The sequence below is a fragment of the Rhinolophus ferrumequinum genome, chromosome 10 (assembly GCF_004115265.2).
Source record: "Rhinolophus ferrumequinum isolate MPI-CBG mRhiFer1 chromosome 10, mRhiFer1_v1.p, whole genome shotgun sequence".
In the NCBI taxonomy this organism is placed as follows: domain Eukaryota; kingdom Metazoa; phylum Chordata; class Mammalia; order Chiroptera; family Rhinolophidae; genus Rhinolophus; species Rhinolophus ferrumequinum.
Genome location: NC_046293.1, coordinates 35,501,398 through 35,527,057, shown reverse-complemented (window position 1 = coordinate 35,527,057; position 25,660 = coordinate 35,501,398). Strand labels below are relative to the sequence as shown.

General features: G+C 33.6%; 1 protein-coding gene across 3 annotated transcripts in view; it reads left to right on the top strand.

Annotated features, from left to right (window-relative positions):
• SOX5 (SRY-box transcription factor 5) overlaps positions 1–25,660 on the top strand; it is a 478,480-nt gene that overhangs the window by 77,864 nt on the left and 374,956 nt on the right. The window contains exons 1-2 of one of the 3 annotated variants that reach the window (XM_033118757.1): positions 17,957–17,993; positions 18,270–18,367. The exons of 1 other annotated variant lie outside the window; for it this stretch is intronic. In XM_033118757.1, coding sequence (XP_032974648.1) covers positions 18,330–18,367 — 38 coding nt within the window. In that variant the 5' untranslated portion in view covers positions 17,957–17,993; positions 18,270–18,329. Of the gene's footprint in view, positions 1–17,956; positions 17,994–18,210; positions 18,368–25,660 lie in introns of those variants that run through there. One more of the 3 variants, XM_033118759.1, reaches the window with a different exon arrangement.

The following is a 25,660-nucleotide window of genomic DNA, read 5'->3' as shown; positions in this document are numbered from 1 at the left end:
CCACTGTGGAAGAAGTAGTAGTGGTAATTGTGGTGGTAATCTTCCTGGATAAATTTGAATTAGTTGCACAAAAATAAATCAGCTGACACACCTACTAGGGTAGCTATAATAATAATAATAATAATAATAATAATAATAATAATAAAGAAAATAACAAGTGTTGGCAAGTTTGTGGAGTAATTGGATCCCTCTTTCATTGCTGGTTGAAATGGTATGGAAAAGTATGTTGGTTCCTCAAAAAGCTGAACAGAATTGACATATGATCCAGAAATTCTACTCATGGTATGTACTCAAAAGAATAGAAAACAGGGACTTGAACACATACTTGTACATCAGTGTTCATTGCAAAAGTGTTCACAATAGGCAAAATGTGAAAATATCCTGTGTTCACCCATAGATGGATGGATAAGGAAATGTGATGTATTCATACAGTAGAATACTGTTCAGCCATGAAAAAGAATGATATATGCTCCAACATGGATGAATCTTGAAAACATTATGCTAAGTGAAATAAGCCAGGCACAAAGAGACAATAATGTTGATTGGACTTATATTAAATACTATAATGGTCAAATTCATAGAGACAGATAGTAGATTAGGGGTTACCAGAGGTTGGAGGGGAAGAAAGGATGGGAAGTTACTTCTTAATAGTTACAGAGTTTCTGTTTGGTGTGATGGAAACATTTCGGAAATAGTAGTAATAGTTGCACAGCATTGGGAATGTAATTAATGTGCAGAATTATACATGTAGAATAGTAAATTTTATGGTATATGATTTTATGATATGTATTTTTATGATACATATATAGATATTTATCCACAATTAAAAATAATAAAGTAATATACCACAGACCATTGAAATGACCACTCTAAATGGGTGAATTGCATGGTAACCGATTTATCTCTCACTGAAGTTGCTGAAAATCTGAAAATCTGTGAGGTGCTCTTTTGTTAGGAGGAAGGAAGTCACTTTTCTGTCCCTATGATAGGCTGTGGGATAGACCATACTAATTCATATATTACTGTAAAATAGAATGCTGCTGTGATTGACAGTTGCACAGCAAGAACATGTTCTATGTTGATAAGGTGAACTTGTGCACGTTGATATGCTATTATGCTATAAAAGGCTCTGGGCTTCACCAACTTGGTGAATTGCTCACTTATTTTGGGGAGGGGATCGTTGACCACTGAACTTTGGAGTCCTTCTTGTTAGAAAGACATTTGTCCTCCTGCTTGTATCCTTGAGCTCATGTAAAATAGTTGTACAGTTTGTTTCCAAGTTTGATAGTAAATCAAAAGAATGCAATCTAGAACCATACCAGCCATCTCTGAAATGGTGTCTTATTCTAGTTCTAGTATTGTTTACTACATTTTGAACTTTTCTTTTTCCTATTTTTTTAATTACTTTTCACCTTGAAAATAAGTGGGATAATCAACAACTAATGCTCCAACAATGAAAGCTACATTGAGCTAGCTTAGCTTGGAGGTAGAGAAAAGTTATCCAGAAAAAGTAGAATTTAAATTGAAATGAAGTGTAAGTAGATATCAGCAAAGTAGAAATTGAATAAATATTATTACCAACAGAGAAAATTGAGGAAAGAAACCTTGGTTCAGAAATGATTTAGTATATCCCGGTAACAGATAAAACTGCTTTGACTGGAGCTGGTAGCAACTAAGAGTATTGTGTAGGCCATAGTAAGGGTTCTGGATTTTATTTTAAGTGGAAATGTGAAGACTGAAGATTTTAATCATGGGAAATAATATGATCGTATTTTTGTTTGAAGAACATCCATCTGGGTATTGTGTGGGGAAAAATAGATTGAAGAAAACAAGAGTGGGTAGAGACTAAGAGGAAATTGTAGCATTTTAGCAGGAGATGATAATGCTTTGGATTACTGTGGTGACAATGACATTAGAGATAATTAAATGATTCAATATATATTTAGGAAATAGAACTACAAAGACTTGGAGACAAAACTGATATGGGAGCCGGGGGAGAGGAAAGTGTCAAGAATAAATGAATCATAGGTTTTGGGCCCAAACAATTGGATAGATGTTGGCTCCATTTATCATGATAGAAAAATTGGGATAAAGAGTAGCAAGTTGAGGAGCTTACTTTTGGAACATGTTGAATTTGAGATGCCTACAAGACAGTGGAGTTATAAAATTAGAAAAGGGGCCTGAGATGGAAATATCATTTTGGAATATTGACATGTAGATATTAAAATCAAGAGATTAAATTAAATTGCCCAGTAAGACAGAGAATAGTGAGAATTTATGCTCAGACCAAGCAGTTCCAATTTTCAGAGGCTGAGCATAGAAGGAACAACATTCAAAGAAATCTAAGAAGGGGCATACAGAGAAGTACGATGAAAAACAGGGACCCTGCTGGAATGGAATTAAAGGAGAGAGAATATGGAATAAAGGAAGACTTGGCCAACCTCAAGTAGTATAAGAATTGAAGTTTCTACTGGGTTTAGTAATGCGGAGGTCATTTTAAATCTTACAAATAGCAGTTTTGGTAGCACTGTGTGTGGGTAAAAGCAATACTGTATTTCATTGAGAAGTGAATGTAAGGTGGTTAAATGGTAATAGCCAAGTGTAAACACCCTTTTGAGGAGGTTTAGCTGAAAGGGTTCAAGAACCAGTATGTACTAAAGAGGTGTATAGAATCCATGTACTGTCATCTGCTATTTGACCATTGGCAAATAACTTAATATCTTTGATTTTGTGCCCTAATAGGCATGATACTAACCAAAGAGTGTTTATAACAATGCTTTGATACTTAGTGAGCATTTAATAAGTGTAAGCTATGATTATCTTGGATCTAGATATTATAAGGTCCTTGACATTCTAGGGATCTTCTCAACCACAAAACTCAACTTTATAGTCTTCAAAAAATTTATAGTTAGGAACACTAAAGCCAGGACAGTCAGATAATAAAGACAGATAGAAGAAATTAAGGTCTGTTTATACTAATTTTAATTTCTTATTACTAATATTTGTTTGAAAAGTGTTTCCAACTTCCCTTTCTCTATATCCAAATATTTTTACATGTTTCCTACTATCCTACAATGTTTTAGTGAAGAGATAAAACACAATGTTTTTGTTACATCCATTGGTTTAAAATTATTGTGAAATTAAAAAAAAAAAGTTAAAAATTATTGTTTTTAACCAAAAAGACATTTATCTGGGGAACTATTATTCTAGATAACTTACAGACTATACATTATCTTCCTATTTCTACGGAATGTTGCATATTGTCTGTATAATTTTATGGAAAGAAACTGTTTTGGCAGATGCTAAATCTCTAAATTAAAAATAATTTAGAATATTATGCATATCTAGTTACTTTTTATATTTCCTATTTATGTATATTTTACATGCCTTTTAAAAAATTGAGCTTTTCATTTTCCTCCATTTCAATTGGCTTTTTTGCTGTAATGCATCTTTTTTAAACAGGGATATTTCTCACACTTCAATTTAAAATGCTCAGTTCATTACTATGGACCCACCTAGTGTCGACTTTTCAAATTCATTTCGTTACTGTGTGCATATGCTTACGTTAAACAGCATATGAATCATATGATAAATAAATGTTTAAATAATCTTAATATTTAAAGCTTATTTCATAGTCTTAATGTTTTTGTTTCCTTTCTTATGGTAGGCATTGTATGCAAGGTAAACAATCTGAAAATAATTGACTATAGGTTAAACACGCCTCTGCTAGAAAGCATCTTACTGCTCTTTTTAGCATCATTCACTCAAGAGGAAAATATAATCACTGGTATGAAGAGTAGTATTATTGAAAGAGGTCATTTTACATAAGAATTTGTGTGATTTATTTTATGCACTGGAGTTACTTTTCTAAGTTTATAAACAATACCTTATTGATTGTAATAATTGCTAATGTTATATTACATTTCACAGTTTACAAAGAATTTTTCATGTATATTGTCATATTAAATATTTATATCATCTTTGCAACATAAGTATTGCTATCATTCCCAATTTACAAATAAGGTAACTGAGGATCAGAGAAGTATTAGCAGAATTACGACTTGAACCTAGATTTTCTCACCTCACATAATAAGTGTTTGTGTTTATTCACTATATTACATTGCTTCTGAGATTTTGGTATATAACTCAATCAATACATATCTATTATCGCTAACTATGTACTCAGTATGCATGTTACATAAAATTTAGACTGGCTATCATGTACATAAAGTGTCAATATTCAGAAACTGGCCTATATGCAAATAAATTAATAAGATTTAATTAACTTTACTGGGCAGTCCGATATATTTTTCTTCATTGCATTTCTATAATCTCACTTCTGGTCAAGTATAATATTTCATTTAAATCAATTTAATTTTAATATGTTTATTTTCAACATATATAATACATTGAAATGTAAAACTTATTACTGCGGTGTTTATGACAATCACTGCCCCAAATTTCCTGCCTTTCAGTTTCTGCCTATATGGAAACAAACTTGTTCCTTTCCCTTGTCTAGGAGAGAAAAAAGTCCAGTATAGGCCGTGTACCCAAGTAAACCTCTTAATACATTCACTTTCTTTTTAATTTTGATTATTATTTATTTTTTTTGATATTGGGTTTCCCTCAGAAATGTAGAGGAAGAAATGGAGGGGAGAGGGAGAGCAAAAAAGCTGCTGGATTCCCATCCCTTTTTCCCCTACACCATTACCTCTCAACTCAGAAGACTATGCAAAAGGACATTTGTGCTGCTTTTTTGGAATCTTGAGTAAAAGCAAACTAATCTGCATTAAGTAAGGGACAACACAAAACTTCAAAGGTTGAATATCACTGTGATCTGACAGTCGGTCTCAAGGTGCTACAAAGCCAATTGTAAGAATGCAAACATTTGTCATTTAGGTCTGCACGTCTGCTGAGTGGTTGTGGTTGTTACACGCAGAGTATCACAAGGGGATCGTTAGCCCCTATGTGGGGGGTCAGTCCACAATTTGTGCAGGAAGTTGGACAGTGCTGGGGTGCTTTACTTCTGGTCTTTTTGCCTGAGGTCACCACTACTACCACCACCTAGCTGTGGTGGCTGGTGTTTTCAAGGCAGGATCTGACAATGGTCCAACAAACTATGGCCGCCAGAGTTGAACCATAAGTCACCAGTAAAACGAAAGGGCAATTTGATAGGCAGGTAAGCCTTCGTCTCAAACTTGGCAGTACACACACCTGAGACTAATTGGACGCTGGCCATTCTTAGTGTTCGGGCCACTGTGAATGCCAGTGACCCCCCGTCCTGGATATTGGGTGTGACAAGTTGCATGGGCACCACAAGAAGGGCAGTTAACAGGCAGTACAGCCACGGAGAAAGTCCTGTCCCATGGTAGATGATATAGTGCTCAGGGCACATCGTGGACGGGGTTACGCACACCAGGCTCATCCCCTAACGGCCCCGCCTGCCCAGAGGCTGTCGGCAACTGGCCACCGGCCACCAGCCAGCTTCGCCCTGGTCCTGGTCTACTCCCTGGCTGAGGTCAGCACCACTAGTGGCTGCTTCTTCAAGTTTAGTTTTTTGCAAGCACAGCCTACCAGACTTCTGTTGGGTGGGCCAAACTTAGTGGAGCATGTAAATATGCTTTTAATTTTATTGATATAAAGATGCCTATATATGTGTATTTATATGTACGAACATACATTTGTATTTAAAATAATCAAATAAAGCCACTTTGCTCTATTTGAGGTGCTTGAAGCATTTGAAAAAACCCTGAGGTGTTTTGTATTGGGTTACATGGTATATTACATATCTAAATGCATACATAAATATATATATACACACACACATACATATATGTATATATACACATACATATATGTATGTATATATACATATATGTGTATATATATATAGGCTGTATACATATATGTGTATATATATATATGTGTGTGTATATATATATGTATATATATATATATAAACACTTAGGGAAGCATTCATTGCTATCTTGGATTTTACACATCAAAATAATTAACAATCTTCTCTAGGAGTATATTATGTTAGCTTCCTTTTCAAGGTTGGCCTCGAAGGAGATGTGAAAATATTATGGTCTCTTGGATACCCTGTATTGGAACCCCTATGCTAACAGGACAGTATGGGTCTTTAAAGAAAGCATAAAATGCTTAGTAACTTAGATATGTCTTTTCTGCCTCAGGATCCGTTGCAATGTAAATAAAGGGCATAATAAATGAGTGTTTCTGAGGAACACATGTGAATGGTAGGAAATAATTACAGTCAGATAGTATATTGGGATAGTGAAAAAATAATAGATATTGAAAAAAAAGGGCAAACATAAAATAAGGCATTTTACAGTACATGTTATGAAAGATTTATAAGTATCTAGTTTACATTCTTTTAATATTCCAATAGTAATTTCCCACAATATATCTTAATTTGCTTCTGCAGACATTTAGAATTATTTTGGTGTGATGCTTTTCTAACTATGCTTTGAAGAGAGAGGGGTTTAATGGAATACTCCGTCAACACCCACCACACAAACTCATCCCTATTCTTTAGTTTAATATTTCAGTTCTCAAGTTTTGTTTGTTTTTGAGAAAATGTTCCAAGGCTAAAAAGTTTGAATTTTTAGCTTTAAACTTTTATTAAGCAGTTATAACTAGATTATTAGTAGCCTGGTTTTATTTGCAGAATGCTTATTTAAATACTGAATACTTCAAATGCAAAAAAAAGTCCCAGAATAAAATTTATAGTCTTCCAACTTTTTGTACTTCATTCCTTCATGCATGTATACATGCTAGACTCAGGATATAGTCAGTTGTAGCCCGGTTGAGCATATCTCTGAAAGCTTTTTACAGTCTGGTCATTACATTAACCAGTCTAATTCTCCCTGATACTGAATTTTGCTCTTCTATGAATATGTCAGATTCAGGGATCAAGGACAATGCCTTGAATTCTGCATCTGCTCTTATAAATTCTTTAACCGTAGGTATGTAGACAGAACTGCATGTGTATGACCAAAAAGCATGATTATATGCATTCGACAGGAAGTATAGAAAAAAAGAAATGAGATGAATTTATTATTTTTGAACTAATAGAACATAAATGGTATGTCATTTGCATTTTTCATAACTAGTCCTATGCTCAGGCAGCATTTCCTATTTTCTCCTTACTCAGCATGACAATAGGACAGCCTCCTATTTGTTTAATTGGTTTAAGAATTTATTTAAATATGTTTTAATTTAGAGGAGGTTGTTTGCCCTTTTTTGTACTTATATGCATCCATTAGAATGTCCTTTAGTAATAGTGTAGTTTCCTTTTAAAAGAAGTTGCTTGCTTTCCTTAAACTAAAATAGAGTGGTGATCTTTAACATATGTGTTCGTATTTATCGTTCCCCTGCCATGCTTTCGGAATATCAGAATGATAAGAGGAAATCATTAGATTCTCTCCATTTAATTTAACAGTTTTAATGGTACAGGATCATTATTACATTTTCTTTTAGTGAATTGTGGGTTGTATTTTCAGTGAATCAAACTGTTCAGGTTGCTCATGAGGTTCAGCCCTTGGCATAATGTCACTAATGATTTCTACAGGACCTTGAAATAAAGCAACAGGAAAATCTATCAACAAAGAGATATAAATGGAATATTTTTAGATCAAAAATAAGATTACAATCTTTGTACTGGAAGGAAAGGACAACAGTGAGGAATTGCATACTTGATCACTTTAAATGCAATCAAAATGGCAGTGACTGCCTAATTGCCAAAATAGCATCTGGACACATGGAAAAATGCAACGGCAGTTGTATTTGACAGGGATTATTGCTATTATGAAATTAATAAAGAAGTCCATTAAGTTATGAAAACAGTGGCTAGTTCATTATGCTTTTCTCAAAAACTTTAGACATGTTTTGATTTCAACATTTTCACTGGTGTCTTTTTCCTAGAGTATTCTTTCAGGTGATGCTTTTCTGTTTCTGGTGAAGTTCCTAATATGGACACCCTATTGTTCTTTCTCCAGTTTTTTTCTTTGGAAGGGTGGGCGGAAGGCTGTAGAATTTATGGTTTCATTTGCCAGAGATGAACTCTGTTCTCCTGGGATTTTGAGAGTATCTCTCACCAGTAACTAATTGTCCAGATCAATGGCTTTTTAAATAGACCTCTTTTAAAAATTTGTCATTATGTTATTTGTCCTTTCTTGAAACTTTTAACGTTTTTAGTTTAGTGGTTTTACTCACCTTATAAAATAGCCTTTCATACTTACAAAATAAAATCAATTTTTTTCTGTGATATTTTTATACAATTCAGTGGAATGTTTCCATTTCTAAGTTGGAAACCTCTGCATATATGTTCTGCCATTTTATCATATTCAATGTAACATCACTTTTCCCACAAAAGAATCCCAACTTCCAAACTTCTGTTAATACCACTCTGTTAAACTTTAACACTCCACCACATGTTGTTTGTTTCTTACATTCAATCCTACTCTAGGGAAGGTGGTTTTGAGGAAGTAATCTATAAACCTACATGTAAAGGTGATAATGGAGTAGGGGAGCGTGCTCCAATCTTGGGAAACAAATTGTGCAATGGCCTTGTGATACTAGTACACACCAACTTAGGGTCTTGAGTTCTCGGATTTTTGCTTCAGAAAGAGAATGCCATGGGTATTAAGAACTTGAAATGGTTGGTCTGGGGGATACAATAATGAACAAGAGCCATCTGTCTTTATAGAGCTTAGAGCTAAGTAGTAGGAACTTAAGTTATACTTGGTGTGATGGGAGTCCCAAAAAGGATAACAGGTGAGGGATCAAGATAAGATTCCAGTAGGGTCTGATGTTTCAACAAATCTTAAAGGATATGTAGAAAGTAGCTTGACAAATTGGGATAAGGGAGTGTGGAAGATATTCCAGGAAAAAAAATGTACATTTCACGCAAAATCACTGAAGAATGAAACAATAGGCTGCTTGCCTGCAGCTATACCTGTCTGTTGGAGATGCAGCATGAAGTTCATGGCTTATAGGGAGAGAGAAGACTGGATAAGGAGACCATGACAGAATATGAAGAGTCACATGATTTATAATAAAGTTGTTACCTCTCAAGCTTGAGTTCATATACAAGACTCTTTTGAAGAAAAAATTCTATACCCCAAGAATATATTCACTGGGGTCTTTAATTTCAATTAAAGAAATATTCTAGAAACTAAAATTATATTCTATGAAAATATTTGTATCTGTAAATCGAAGATTATCATTAAAAATGGGAATTTGGTTTTTCTAACAGGTAAAATACTTTTTAATAATAAATAATTAAACATTAATCACCAGCCTCTGAAAATATGTCTGTGTGGGGTCTGTGGATCTGAATTGAGAAATATTGTGTATAGTTGATGGGCAACCATTGGAAAGATTTTAATTAGATGTGTATTTAAATAATTTAGTTTATGTATCTTTAACTTAAGCAATGGACTCACATTCAAAATTGAATGTTCCATGTTTCTTTTCATTTGAGGATCCAGGCTGGTAGAATAGTCTCTATATGAGTTATGCTATTTTCATGGTGAAAGGCAGAAACAAGATAAGGTGACTTAGCTAAATCAAACATTCACACAGAAAGCTGCATGTTCCACTGGCCAAAGCAAGTCACATGTCTAAGATAAAGTCAATGGATAGGAAGTAAAATCAGTAAGGAAGTATAGTAAGGAAGAGAATACATTACTTATAAATAAATAATATAATTTAACATCAAATATTAAAGTACTGATTTTTTGCCGAGCTAAGAGGTTGTAAAATGGTTATCACGTTGTTGTAAATTGCATTTTCATTAAAGGATGTTGAGCATCCTTTGTTTAAGAACCATTTCTCTTTTCTTTGAACCAGTTATATCATTTGCCTGCTTTACTATTGGATTATCTTTTTTCTCATTGATTTCAAAGAGCTCTTTTCATATCATGGAGTCTAGCTCTTTCCTTTGATATGGTTTGCAAATGTTTCTCAACTGTCTTTTGATTTGTTTACAGTATCTTTTGTCATTCAGAAGTTTTTAGTGTTTATATGGTTGGATTTATTAAGAATAGTGGTCCACCTATAAAGACTGAATAAATCTGAAAATTGGTCCACAAACCAGGAAGGACATACACATACTTCTATATTTTAAATATGTGTATAGGATGCTGACATATCTTACAAATGCTTGTAGTATTTTAGTCTATGATTTGACTTTAAGCAAGTGTTAAAAATAAATGTTTCCAATTACAGGCCTATGATTTGTTCAGTTAATTAATATTTAGGTGTTTTTAAATACTAATATACCATTTGATACCTAAATAGTTCCCCAACTTAAGGGGAATTTACAAATATTATTTTATCTTTTTTTCCCATTTTATGAAAGTATGCAGTATAAAAATTAAAATTTTAATATATATAGATGGTCTACTATACAAGTATAAAGATTCTATACATATTTATTGAGTAATTGAATGAATACGTTTTTTGGTAAAGTTTGTTTTCTTGCATTTTCATCCTGTGCATAGCCTGACTGAATTGATATCTATATTATGGCAGTAAGTAATTTTTTTTTTTAACAATAATGTGTAAAAAATGCTACTTGGCAGGGGTTCTACAGAGTGTTCACAAAATTCATTTTAAAAACTAGGTTTTCTTAAACATAATTTGCCTGTCAGTATTTCTAACATTTCAACTTTTTAGTTTGTGTTTGATTTTCTCATTTGATGTTTCGAAATTCTGGATAAAGGCAGAGCCCCCATATATTTATTTCCCCCCACATTGTAGCCACTGCCATCCCACACATGTGATGTGTCCAGTGTAGTAAACAACAACTTTTAATTCTCTCATCGACTTAGGTAAAGATAATAAATGTAATTGTACTTATTAGAGAAAATGAAAGATGTGACTTGAAAATTCAAGCACAAAACATTTTTAGATTCACAAATAGATGAATTCCGTTATAAAATTAGTTCTTTTGAAAACATGGTCGTTTTTGTCTGTGACCAATTGGTCATTTTAACTGAATTAAATTTAGCTGAATTAACATAATTAATAAAAGATTTATTTTTTCTCATCGTCTTGTATTGATGTGTGAATGCTATTATGACATACTTTAAAGGGTTAAAATAAACTATAGGGACTAGTCTTGAAACTTTTAAAAAGGATATATAGCAGGGATAAGAGTGAGAAGGGTAAGACATTTTATTTTGCAAATTATAAACTGATGTATCAAAGAAGAGATTATAGAGCCAGACTTTGAGAGTCGAGAGCGACCTTAAAACTCATCTTCCCTGAGATGTGAAATACTTAAGGAATACCACACCACTAGTAAGGAAGGAATAGAGACTCTTTTACGATACAGATCTCCTAACTTCCAGGTTAGCCATAATTTATTCTGTGCTGTTCTAGATATAAATAGATTATACATTGTTAAGGGGTAACATTTTCATTTTCTATGAATAAGATTTGTCATTTATTTAGTATGCTATCAAAGGAGAAAATAGAGAATAGACAAGTGTCATCGACTTAAAAGTGAAGTGAAATGTTCAAATGTTTTCATACTTTACTCAGTTTTAGCTCTTATTTCTGCTCTAATTAGTGTGAAGAAATATAATACATACGACATCTACAGTGGAAAACTTCTCTGAAAGGTGTGTAGTAAAATATTTTGCAGAAATAATCTAATAAGTAAGAATCAAAAACATGTTGTAGCAATATTGTTATGCTACTACTTCTCACTTTGCTGCTGCCTCTTTTAAAATGTCAGTGCAGTGTGTTCCCTGAATTTCTTTCCAGGTTGAGAAATTACAATACAGACAGTTTGGTAGCCAGGAGCACTTTTTAAAGGTATGGTCCCATTTGAATGGCTTCTCTTCTCGTGGATAATATGGATTTTTTCTCAGTAGGTGTCTGATTTTTACCACCAGAATGATTAGTTCATGTCTTTCTCATCCTCATGAACTGACAGTCATTAGACATCACTACTTATCACAAGGAGAGATGATTGTGTAATGAGTAAAAATAATAATAGTATAAGCTCAGTTGATATTATCTTCCTAATAGATACACTTTGCCTGAAACAATTATTTCTGTAAGATAGACATTTCATTGCAAAGTACTTACATGGGGACAAGAAAAATAGGTATTTTACCTAGGATTCCAAAAATTGCAATTATAATAAGACAATATTTAGGATTTTTAAAAGAACTTTTATTTATTTTAAGTGTGTTTTTCCAGGACCCATCAGCTCCAAGTCACGTAGTTGTTTCAATCTAGTTGTGGAGGGCGCAGCTCACAGTGGCCCATGTGGGGATGGAACCGGCAACCTTGTTAATAGCACCGCGCTCTAATCAACTGAACTAACTGGCCGCTCCAGGAATTAGTTTTTAAAAGAGAGCCAAGTTATATGATTTCTACTAATTCTTATCTTTATTATCACCACAAATAGGATACAGATACTGTTGTTTTAACTCTTTTTAATGTTGTACAAAATTCATCCTTTATATCAAGTTATTTGTGAACATGGGACATTCATCACTCAATCTAACTTTGTCCAAAGTTTGGACATGCACTCAGCTTTAAAGCATTCTTATTAAGCACTTTCCTGTGCACTTGATATTTTATTGCTATTAGGCTATGTCTGAAATAAATTGTCATTTGGTGCCTTTTGAGAACTTTGGAGAAAAGATGTCATAACTTTGGTGTTGCCCATCTCTTCACTTACTAGTTTTGGACCTTGGACAAATTAATTTTCTTTTTGTAAGCCACAGTTCCCTCATTTTTCAGTTGGGATAATACAACTGCGTATCTCATATTGTTGTTTTAAATATTAAATGAGATTATTTTATTTTACATGCATCACAGTGACTTGTAGAAAGTTCTCAAAAAATAAAATCTATCATTTTTAAATTTCTTCAAATTATTCTGAAAGAGATCAAGAGCCTGGTGTCAAACAGTGGTAGCTATTACTGGGAACGGCATCAACTCTGACAGAAGTATGAGTCAAGAGTTTCTTACGTGAATTCTTATTGTGTTCTTGAAGAACACTAGTTGGTCAAACATGTAATCTGGGGACAATTCATATTAATGTTCTGACTAACCAACTGACAATACCATAAGTAGGCTATTATTGCCAATTTCCTGGACTAAATGTGTTATGGAGAACTGAAATTTAGGTCTTTAAAAAAGAAGGTAAACTGTTGAATTCTTAGGTGTTTTTCTGAAGAGGTCCAATTGCAAGAATTTAGTCTACTCTAAAAATTTTAAGATGCACATAATAGGTCAGTAATGTTCATCATTCATTTGGTATGTGGCTCCAAGATATATACATTGGTTGGAAGTTCCACTTTTTAAAAGAGGGACGGTTCTTTATAAATATTTTTGTGACAAAGTAAATAACAGTGAGTAGGAAAAAATTCGGTGAATATTTTCCTAATGTCTCTTGTGTCAGGTTAATTTCAATACAATGTTGGTTGTGTCTGACACTGATTTGCTTTAAATTCATTGTGATTATAACACTAAAAGTTTTATTTTTCAAAAATAGCCTTCCAAATTCCATAAAACATGAAAACTAAAGCTTGGTAGGAACGTATATCAAATATTAAGGTGGAATCTGTATCTATGACTACGTATTTCAATTTCAGTTATTAAAATAGATGTTTAATAGTTCTAAAAATACGGGGTCAAAATACTTCCTTTAAAAAGGAGGAGAGAAATATTAGAAATGCTCACTTGAAACAATGCCTGTAAGGGGTTAAATTTGGAAATAATTTGTTCGTGATTTTAAAAGTTCTTGATACTCTCTTTGAGAATTTTCCAGCAGCATTCACTAGCATATCTTACATTTCCTTAGCTTGTGTGAGTCTCCTTTTTATATTTGCAATGGAAACAACATGAGCTAAAAAGCACACATTTTCAGGTTCATTCCATTTTCCATAATACTGCTGCAGCAGTGTCAAAGAGACTCATTAAATGAAAAATTGTATTTTATGGTTTTCTATTGTAGTTTGTGCTCTGGTCTTCTCTGAAGATATATTTATGTTTGTATATCTATGTTTGTAGATCATTTTTATATTTCCCATCAGTTTAATTATTGTTCAATTAAGTTCTTGTCATTGCTTTTTGTTCATTTGCTTATTTATTTTGGTTTTAATTTTTAATGTATTTGCCTTAGAGGGCTTGGACATGAAATAATTAATCTGAATTTTGGTCATATATATATTTAATTAGATTTGTTACAAATTTTTCTTGAATTCTTCTTTTAAAGTCATTCCCACTTAACATATTGGTAAGAATTTAATAGATGTTCAGTGAATACTAAAGTGCGTCTCAATCTACATATTATTATGAAACCTTCTGGAGACCTACTTATAATAGTATAGCAAAATCACATTCAGATGTTAATTTCTATGTAGAGAATACCAGATACATAACCAATTGATTATGGTTAAACTTTTCACATAATTGATAAAGAATATTGTAGTCATTAACATATTTAATATTTAGACATTTAACATTTAATGTAAAATGAAAAGATTTAGTAATTTACTATTAAACATTGGATTGATTGGATCAATTCAATCATTTAATGAAATTACCAATGACAGGATTTGATAACAATTTGGAGCTGCTTTCTCTTTTGCTGACATTCTAAATCTTGCAGAAATTCTAATTTGCAGTATAGAATTCAAATGAAAGAAAACTTTTATGGCCTAGTGAGGTACATTTAAAAATATTTATTTCATTCAGCCATCAGATACAGTACTAACTTATTGCCAATCAGATTATATCAAGTTTGATTTCATTACCAATTATTTAAAAGCCTTTAGATCACTTAAAAGGTGAGTACCATCTTGGGATTTTCAGTCAGCTATAAATTCTGGAGTTTTATTTTATTCTGTATTATGGTGTCACAAGTGAAATAAGATCCAGCTTCACGTAACAAATGTGCCACTAACCAGTTGTATGACTTTAAATTTCTTTTCACCAAGTTTAAATACTGGAAAACTTAGGGATGTCCTCATACATGCCCCCTCTTTTCTATGCTGTATGTGATTCATGAGCTAATCCACATCAACAAAATTCCTTATGAGCTTGGGGGTTCCATTTGTTCAAAATATCATTATTAGAATGATCATTATTATATTTGGCAAATTTTCTGTCTAGTTCCTAGTCTATTTCAATTCATTCAGCAGGGATGATTGTGCAAGAAATAATTTGTTTTTGAATGGCTACAGGAACATTTATAGAAATATGTTGAGATCTTAAACTGACTTCCAAACCATTTAACATGTCCCTATACATTCTTTGTGTTTATTTGGCATATGTATACTTACACATGCATATATTAAATGTCTACAAAACCAAACCAAAGACAAGGAAGATTCTGATTTGAGCATCTTTCCTTTATATTGTAGTTGGTCTCAAAGAATCATACTCTCTTTTCTACCTGCGCTGCTGACCTTCTGGATTAGAGTTGCACAGAACAACCAGAGGTAGTAGCTGTAGCAAGACAGCAGCTGGGACCATACGGATCTCAGCATCCTGCCTTATGGCCATTATCTTTGTTTCTATCTTTATGCTGCCACTATGTCTCCTTCTTGTGCTCTTCCCTGCATTCTCTCCTCGCTGCCTCCTCCTCTTCCTGACTCCAGCTCCCATTGCCCCCTGTAACTTACCCTCCCACCTTCTTCATTTTTCTCTATACAAGCGGAAACAAGATTCTCTAATTAGGAAAATTTTAAAAAACTATTTTTTTAAATTGTATGTAGCCATGCAGCTTCCATTCCCTAATTTCCACAGCTACTGTTAACAATAGAAAAAAGAATTTTTTTGGTATACTTTATCAATTAGAGTTTATCAAATAGTAGGTCTCATAAGGGCTGAAAAATAGATATTTAAAATAAATGCAACAATTTTCTCATTTTTCTATATAAGAGTAGGTTGTTGCTGTAATAAAAAAATAATTTGAGGCTAACGACAAGAAAGAATAGTGAGTAATATCCTTCCCCCTTCCTCAACTGCTGAAAATGAAAATCATGTCAGCATCAAGTCATTTTTGCCACATCCCTTGTTAACAGCTTTTTCAGGGTGGGTCATAATTCTGTGTTTTGTTAGTGCCTTAACTCCATAGTGACATGCTTAAATCGTATTCCACATTGATTTTCTAGTATATATATTACGTTTATTTTTAGGATACCCTGTGAATGATGGATCTCATTATTAAGTTATTATCAACTTTATAAAAAACAATATAAGCTTTGAATGAAGACTACATTTATTAATATGAGAAGGTTAATAATTGATTTTGCTATTTAGAATATGTGTATAGTGTCACATTGTGTATGTCTAAGAAAGTAAACTTACTGTCTGCCTGTCGCCAGGAAAAAAAAAAAAGTGGGACCTAATCAAACTGCTGTGGGGTCAACCCTTGTGGTTTTAAAGGCCCTTAATGTTGTCCAGCTGCAAAATAAAAGGAATTGGGAGGGGAAGTTGGAAGGAGTGGAGGGGGTTGGGGGGGAATGTGTGGAAAAGAACAGGGAGTCTGGCTTTTATTTTTTTTTTTTAAAGTGAGTTCAGTGCCAGCCTGGACATTGGCTGTGCAGACTATTGAGCCATTGTCTGCTCCATTTCCAGAATAGCCCCCAGTTAATCACTTCGGCTTTGAAGGGAATTTCCTCGTGGAATTCTCCACAGAAAATCTAATCAACTGACCTGCCCTCTCAACAATGGAAGGCTTTTTTTTCTCTCTTTCCCTTATTGGGGCGGGCTCTGTAATGTAGCCTTTTGTGCAGAATGAACCCTCCCAGTAGGAGAGGAGAGCGTGTGTGAGTGACTGAGTGTGTGTGTGTGTGTGTGTGTGTGTGAAGAATGCACACTATCTCATGTTGGTGAGTGTGTGCTTACTCCCTGACCAGATGCTGCGGTGCACGGGGCAGCCACCATCTCTGCATGCATGTCTGTGTAAGTGTCTGTGTGTGTGTGTGTGTGTGTGTGTGTGTGTGTGTATGTGCCTCTGTCATTTCATGTCAAAGGTGCATTACCTGATTACCTTCCTCGCCTGCCAGATTTTTATCTAGATAATTGAAACTGCTATGGAGGCTGTGCCTTGCCAGCCAGCTTAGGATCTGTAAAGCCATAGTTTGTCCACCTTGTTATCTGTGGCTGCCTGTGCAGAGGAAATTAAAGAGATCCAGAGCCAGGGGAGCGCTTCCTACCCCTGACCTCCCCAGCAGTCCCTAACAGGACAGTTTGTTAGTACCATCTTTTTGTTTTCGTTTTTCGGTTGGGTTTGCATTTTTGTTCCCTCATGTATGTGTTATTTTGGCATGTGGATACCTATTCCCTTCCACATCGCACATCGTGTTTTATGGAGTTTGGAGCTGAGGAAACTTTGGTTGGGTTGCCAGGACGTTCGCACCACTTTGTGGAAAGCACGAGCTAACAGTGAGACCGACAGAGTGAGTGACAAGTTGTTTACAGGTTTCCTTGAAGGGGCCTCTGCTATATTTCAATCTGTCAAAGTTGCTTTTCTTCCCTCAGAACAATGCCTGATTGTTGTGTGTGAGAGTGTGTGTGTGTATGTATGTGTGTGTGTGTTTCCGTGTGCGCACGGAGAGCCTAGAAAAGGGTGAGAAGGAATCACAATTCTTTGTGTATAAATGCTATTACTATCATTTTTTCTTAATTAGTTAGTAATGCAGTTTAATTGGGGTGCTGTTAGTATATGTGTATTTTTTAATCAGCAGTAAACACATTTAAAAAAATCACACTGGTGTGTGTGTATGTGTGTGTGTGTGAGTGTGTGACTTTTATTATTTAGAGGAGAGAGAGTATGGGTGATGTGTTAAATGAGTTGACTTCTCACATTCGGTGATGTCTAGAAGAGAGAGTTAAAAGGAAAGGACAGGCACCCTGAGGTTGTCTAGTGCGGTGCAGCCTGAGCTAACGTGTGGCTCCGTGGAGGGGGGAGCGGCCAGACCCCGCTGCTGGAAGTGCGCTACCCCTTTAAGAGACTGGTCAAGGAGTCCTAGGAGAGGGAGGGGGGAGAGGGGGAGAGAGATTGAGAGATTGAGAGAGAGAGAGAGAGAGAGAGAGAGAGAGAGAGAGAGAGAGAGAGAGAGAGAGAGAGAGAGAGAGAGAGAGAGAGAGAGAGAAATTGAGAGAGAGGGAGATTGAGAGAGAGAGAGAGAGAGAGAGAGAGAGAGAGAGAGAGAGAGAGAGAGAGAGAGAAAATCAATTGGTTTAGAAGGTTTGGACTCACTTGACAGGTTCAGTTGGAGACGATCATAGGTGGCTGCTGTGACAAAGGGAAATTGTGCTTTTCCAGCATGCTTACTGACCCTGATTTACCTCAGGAGTTTGAAAGGTGAGTGCAGTTTTTTTCCCCTAATATATTGAAGTACAACTCTCCCATTTTACAGTGGTCTCTGAATCAATTGGAAGATGCTCCCCTGTTTGTTAGAAAAGCTTTTAGATAGTGTTTTCTCCAGTCTTGTTTTTTTGTAGTGATTGTCGGCATCAAATTGAACTGATTTGTAAAGTCTCCGCGATTTCTGCTAATGTTTTTAGGTTGTGTCCTATAACAGGAAATTAAATGAGCATTAAGCATCTCTCTGTCCTCCACTCGCTGCTTTTCTCTTTCTCATTCACTTTCTTACTTTCTTTCTTCATTGATATTTTTCTTCCCTTCTACACCTTTTTAAATGCTTTTGTGCAGAGTGTTAACCATTTTCAACATCTCTGTCTGGTAATTTCTGGCGTGACAGAAGGTTTTAGTGGTGGTTAAAACGGAGGCTATAAGTTCCTATTTGATCCTTCCGTAAAACTTTGGAAGCTGCTCAGTAAAGCACATGACCTTTTGTTGATATAAGAGAGCAGATTTTTTAAAAAAGAATATTTAACATTACAGAAATCTATTAGTATATTACTTTTGAAATGTCAAAAAAAGGGAAATGGGGATGATCCCTTTCTAAGTTTTAGTGGCCACTTTTTTGCACTAGCTGTCTTATACTAAATTTTGGCTTACTATAATTTCTCCTTTTGCTGTAAGGAAATAAGTGTATTTCTAATTAATTTAGGTCCTATTTGGAGAAATATGTGCAATATCCTTCCATTTGATGTTGTTTCAAGTAAAGCAGGGCTTTGAAAGAATTTTAGCCCTTAGTGTTCCTATAAGTAAGTACACATTGCAATTTTTAAATTTGAGTTCTTATCCCAGCATAAGTTCATTTTTTTGAACTATAAATAGAATTTTGTTTGCCATTAAAAAGAATTCAAACTTTGTATTCTGTGTGGTGAATTTTTTTTTAAAAAGCCAAAAAAAGCCAGGATGCATGATACCCAGGCTTTTTTTTCATTTTCATGAAAGCTACCTTCTGTATAAACATTTGTTGTATCTGACTATGCAATGCAAGCTAGGTGCTAGACCAGCTGGTTAAAAATATGCTAAGTCAAGCTGTTCATCGCTCAAACAACTGAATTTGATATGAAAAGACGAAAAAAGAAAGGACAAAGATTAAAACATCCTAGAAGTGAAGCAATGGAAGAGAAGGATATTGAGAATAAAATAATGCTTGAATGTGGCCAAATATTAGAGAAGCCAATATTAGATCAGGGAAGAAAGTAAAATAGCCAACATATATACTTTGATACTGTCTTCTTTTTTTCATTTCCTCTTCATCTTTTTTTTTTTTTCAAATGAAGGTGAATCTTCACTAGATAATTCAAGTGAGTAGTTGAGCTTGCTTAGTAGTTTTATATTCATATTTTCAAACTTCTATATATTAACTCTTTAAAATAGCTTTTGTTTGCAAATATAGCCTATTTCATATGTAGATATTGAAGTTATTAATATTGGATCATACTATTGCTTACCGTAACAGTTTAATATCTCAGAGTAAGTGTTCTAGCATGTGTGCAGAGTAGCACTTAAATAATAATATTCTTCAACTGTATACTTTTTGAAAATAAAACTCAGAGTCTGATTTGTAAGCGTGTTTAAAAGACTGTTCTTATAAAATGGTAGTTACATATTAACAGGCTGTAGCCTATTTCTCTATACAGGCAAGCTTTCCTGCTGTGAACTTTATTTGTAGTTTTCAATTATCTCTTTTTAAACTAAACTTTTCCCTCTCCTATTCTGATTCTCAAATCTCCTAACAATTTTTTTTTCCTTCCTGGTGAGAATTTCATTTTTTTCTGTCACCCAGAGGCATGCTTTTCTAACTGGCTAATTAAATAAGCAAGTGGTAATCAATAGAGTTGTTAGTATAGACAGCATATTTGGAAATATTAGTAACTAAAATAATTTTGAAAAATGTCATTGAATATAAAATTTCTTAATAATTTCCCCTGTGGTTATACTTGGTAATACATACAAAAATCTCAGTAAATCATTACTATTTGTTTACATTGAATTTATGTGTGTGAGTGTGTCTCCAGTCACCCATATAGAGTATATCTTGCAGACTCAATATGGAATATTTATATTCTCCAAAGGGGATGTATATGTTATAACTACATTATCATATGTAATCAGCTATTTTTGCCTTTTTAAATATTTGCATTTTTCACTGAATAAGTAGGTTATTTCCATCGAGTGTTAAATTTGATTCTATTTACTCACCTGCTATAGATGAGTTATTCACTAAAACATAGTCAGAAATCTGAAAAGAGACTTCTAAATTTCTTTATGAAATAGAGAATTTTGCTCTAGAGGATATAAACGATTTGTTTGGGGTTCATGTATTTTGGAAGTTTTATGTGATCTTTTTCTTTCTAGTTGCATTGGTAGAGTCTTGTCCATCATCTGTTATTCTTTGCAACCTGTAGACTATTTGGAACTTTAAAGAATATTCAAAACTTAAATATCAGGATCAAAATTAGGATTTAGGTTTGTTATATCTGTATTATTGGCTCTAGAAATGAACATGATCAATACTGTCAGACTAATAAACAGTTGTTAAATAATTCAAAAGTAATAACAATTTCATTGTCTGTTAAAATGTTCAAGGTAGAGCAAATTAAACAATGATTCTAAACAGTAAAGAAGTTGAAAAATTTTATTTTTATTTTCATGCATCCTTGTCATAACTGATTATGACTAATGAAAAGCACAATTCTCAGGTGGGAGATGAAGAGACAAAGTATGTTCTAAGGAATTGTTTGTAAGCAAAGTGTTTTAAGTCATGCTTTTTAGAGGAAACATAACTGGCAACATGGTCTAAAAGTAATAGCGTCATTAGAATGAACGCATGAACTCTTCTAAAAATTTTTAAAAGAAGACAGTGAAATTGTATATTTACCTGAAAATAAATAACAAAATAATTGTGACTTAGGATTTTTTCCTTTAGGAATACCATCTACTTTTTTCATATTCATAGATTGAAAATATTTAAAATTTGCCTTAAATATCAACATTAATTTGTTTCTGATGAATGGAAAAAAAAACAATTTTGATACTCTCAGTAATACTGTATTCTATTTCTTTCCTTTATATTTATATTTATTCTATTTGATAATGTAATAGTTTTTATGCCTAAGCAACTTGTTACACTTTCTAAATGCTTTATGTTAGAGACTTAAGTAAAAAGCAAGATGATTCCTTAAGAAGACAATTTGATAATAAATAGAAAGAAAATAATTGGGTTTCAATCTAGTGAGATGAAGCAAATTAAGTTTATGGTATCACCTATTTGACTGCTTCTCTCAAAACGGGAGCACACAATAGACTGCTTATTTTCTACGTGTTGAAGGTAGTACTACAAGAGTAAAACCTTCTGTAATGAAAATTTAACTTATTTACCTTATTTATACATCAAATTTATTTGTGGTCATATTGACTAAAGAAATAATTTTTTCACATTAAGAAACTTTTTAGTGTTTTTCTGAAGAAAGAAATACACATCAGGTACTGTGAAAAATTAATCTATTGAATGACCATGAAAAATTGCTATTAGCAGTCTATAAGAATACCTCTGACATTAGCAGTACTTTAATTACCTAAAGTTTGGCTATAATAATAATTTATTTTTATCTAGACAGATTTATTCAACTTAATTAGAACAAATTTTAAACCATTGTGCTCATGGTATAAGTACATTCAAGTTAGCAGGTAATCTGTAGGTGTGAATCAAAGGAAAGGTACCTGTTCAAATTTTCACCTAATGGCAACTGTAAACCTCTAACTTTGACATTATGTTTTCAGGACGTTTTGATATCTGCCTTTGTTAATTTTGTTATTTTTTACTTACGAATACTTTGTAAAGGAAAGCTATAACTGATTACAGATTTTAATTACCATCTCAATAAGTTGCAAGCTAAGTGAGCTAAAATATTAGTTTGGAATGCAACTTGCGTGAAGCAATGGACAAACTACACTTCTGTCACATTCATGCTGGAGTACTGTCCCAAAGACTTTGCAGGAGACCTGATAGACACCAAGAACAATTAAGGAGTCAATGTCAGGTGGCATTATATACTGCTCAGTGTTTAGCAGGTTGATCAATATAAAAATGTGTGAATATTATTATTACTTCACATGTTGGTGTGTTCTGTTTCTCAAATATAATAATCATACGAGAAAGTATTTATCTGTTCTTGGGGAGCTTTTAACTAAAATCTGTATGTGTGTGCATCATACCTGAGAGGCAAATATAAAACCTGTTCTAATACTTTAGCACATTACTCCTCCATAGAGTTGGAAGCTATTTCAAATGAATTGCATTCATAATGCATTTAGAAAACAAAATTACATTTATGGATAAAATCTGATTTTTATTGTTTATTCTTTCTACTGTCAATTCTCAAACCACCTAATGTGTATATGTATAATGCAGATGTGTATTATGTAGATTGAATACCACCCTTTTTATAGATTAGTTAAATAAGTATAACTGATGGATTTTTGTTTTGTTTCATAATTTGTTATTCATTTATAATTTCAATGAGGTTAACTGAGAGTATGAGAAATAAACTAATTTAGATATTTATCTTGTACTAATTCACATACGGTTTACTATGTCAGGTCACTGACTCCGATGATGGCAATAAGATAAAAAGATGTTCAAAGATTTCAACACAATATGAAAAATCTTTCTCTTAATAGAAATATTTTGATGAGCAAGAAATAGAGTAAAACAGCAAATTCTTCCTTGCTTCGTTAGGTCTTTCTTTCCTTTTCATTGATTGACATCATCGTCATTTATATTAGATGTAAAATTTGAATGTTACATACATGAACATATAGTGGGATTACTAACATATAGTATTATATAGATGATGAAGTGGTGTTGCTAGAGAAGAAAAAAAATTAAAGACTGACACTGTTTTGCTTAAGCGAACAGTGTTTCTTTGGGCATCCTTTAGGAGAATATTCCTTCATTTAAATCAGGAACTGATAATGGTTCAGTAGACATTTTTTATTCCTTTCTGAATGCAGTTTGACTGTGTTTTCTCCTGCAGTTTGGAAGCTGCACTCCCTTCCCTTTAAAATTATCTATTCTTCTCTTCACTTACTAGTTGAGAGTTCATACATCTCCTCTGGAGATACTGTGGCTGTGGCGTATGGTTCTGCTTGTCCAATAGGGGGGTGTTGCATTTCTACACATTCAGTATCCTTTTCCGTTGGAGCCTGAGTAAAACCTCAGCAGTGCTCCCTGCCTTTGCCAGCCTGAGGAGTCAGAGACTCAAAGTTGTTCCCAGCTCTTGCGCCTTCATTGTAGAGCTGCGTTCTGCTCAGTGGGCTGCGGAGAAGGACCAGACCGACACAAGATTTAGAAGAATTCTGGTGAGAACTGTTTATAGGGATATGGTATTTTAAAAGAATGTAGTAAACAAACAGAATTGTGGCATAAACAAAGATAATTAGCATAAACAATGTCGTTTTAGGACAGGTGGTTTAAAAAAACAAACAAAACAAAAAACCCAAATATGAACCCAACTTGAATGCTGCCAGTTTGGAACCACTGAACCTTAATCTGTACTTCATGAGAATTACCCAGGTTTGTTGATAAACTTGTTAACATGCTTTTTCTGTTTCTTTTGTATCATTTTCCGGTCATTCTGCCCTTTTGTCACCCAGCTTGAAAGCAATTACTCTATTACAAGGTAGTTTAAGGACTTTTTACCCAGAAAACATGACAAAAGGAAAATTAAAGACAAAAGCTTGTAGATGTTCATAGACATTTGAAATCTGTGTCTCACTGTCAATCAATTCAGACCTGAACTTGGGCTCATTGTATTTCAAATCTTTCTTTTATCTGAGTAACATTTCAGGCACTTGGCTTTTTAGTGTTAATACATTTACTTTTGTCTTGCCTTAGAACTCAGAGATTTTTCTTTTTTTTGGTATGGCTAATATCATCACTTGTGTTATATGTTTATTTCTAAGTGTTGCTTATTTCATCTTCCTATTTTGCTCTATAACTTAGTGAAGGTGTTATAACAGTATATAAATGTAGTTGGTGATCATGCAATGTGAGGATGCTAGTTATTGTGAACCACGTTATCTAAAACTATGATGCCGTCATGATGAATTTTTATGTGGAGACATTTCGGTTCATTACTAAACGATGGTTTTTCTTCATGCTTTATGCTGAACTATTTTGACTTAAATGAAATGTAGAGTGTGGTGAATAGAAATCTTTTATTTTTCTTGCATTAAGGATGAAAATTCTTTATGGAAGTTACTAAGATTGTTTTTCTCTTCATGTTATCATGGAGAATGGGCACCAGGAATTCAAGGTAGTTATCTCTGGTATTCTGTAGCCCTTCTCATTACTGAAATGAAAGCATTTGTGAATGAGTTTTGGTTTCTTGGAGTTATAAAGATGTGTGTAAACTAGTAAACCATGTCTCATTCATGTGCTATGGAGATTTCTCGTACTTCAGGGACAAAAATAATTTGGCTACTAACGAATTAGGGCTACCTGCCAGTGCCAACACATACTGTAGGTAAGAAGAAAACTATAAAGAAAAGCTGCTGGCAGCAAATCCATTGAAACTTTCATATGTAACAGCGTTTCTATTTCTGCTTTTCACATCTTTGAAAGAATGTTTTTTTTTGTTTTTTGGTTTTTTTTTAGAAAATGTTAAAAAACAAGATATGATCTTTCTTAAAAATATATTAGTAGTTTCTTTTTAATATTTCTTATTGGGGAGATGCATAGGGTTTCATCATAGTCTGCGTATATGTGACTGCTCTACCTATCCCAATATTTCTGTCACGTTGAAACCTAAGAATCAGATGCATTGGGAATAGTTATAATTGGAAGAAATGAAATTCACTATATAGGGCCAAAAAAAAGGTACCCTCAAACCTTATAAATTTTTTATATTGGCGGTTTAAAAGTTAGATCAGTTGGGACTCTAAGCAGCAGTTTCATAAAGGATATGTCCTCTCCTTTAGGGCTTCAGGAACATTATTGAGAAAAGAAAGGAAAGGGTTAACCTGCTTTGCTTGTTGATAATTTTTTAATCTAGAAGTAAAAGAAGACATGGCCCAAATAGTGTTTTCCTGGTACATTTTTAGTCAAAATTCATTGTACAATATAGTAAATCATTTACTTTAGTACTGATTTTGGGTTTGTTTTCTGTTTTCTGTTAATTGGGATGACGATGTTAAAGTGGTAAATTGTTTGAGAACTGGTTGGGAACTTTC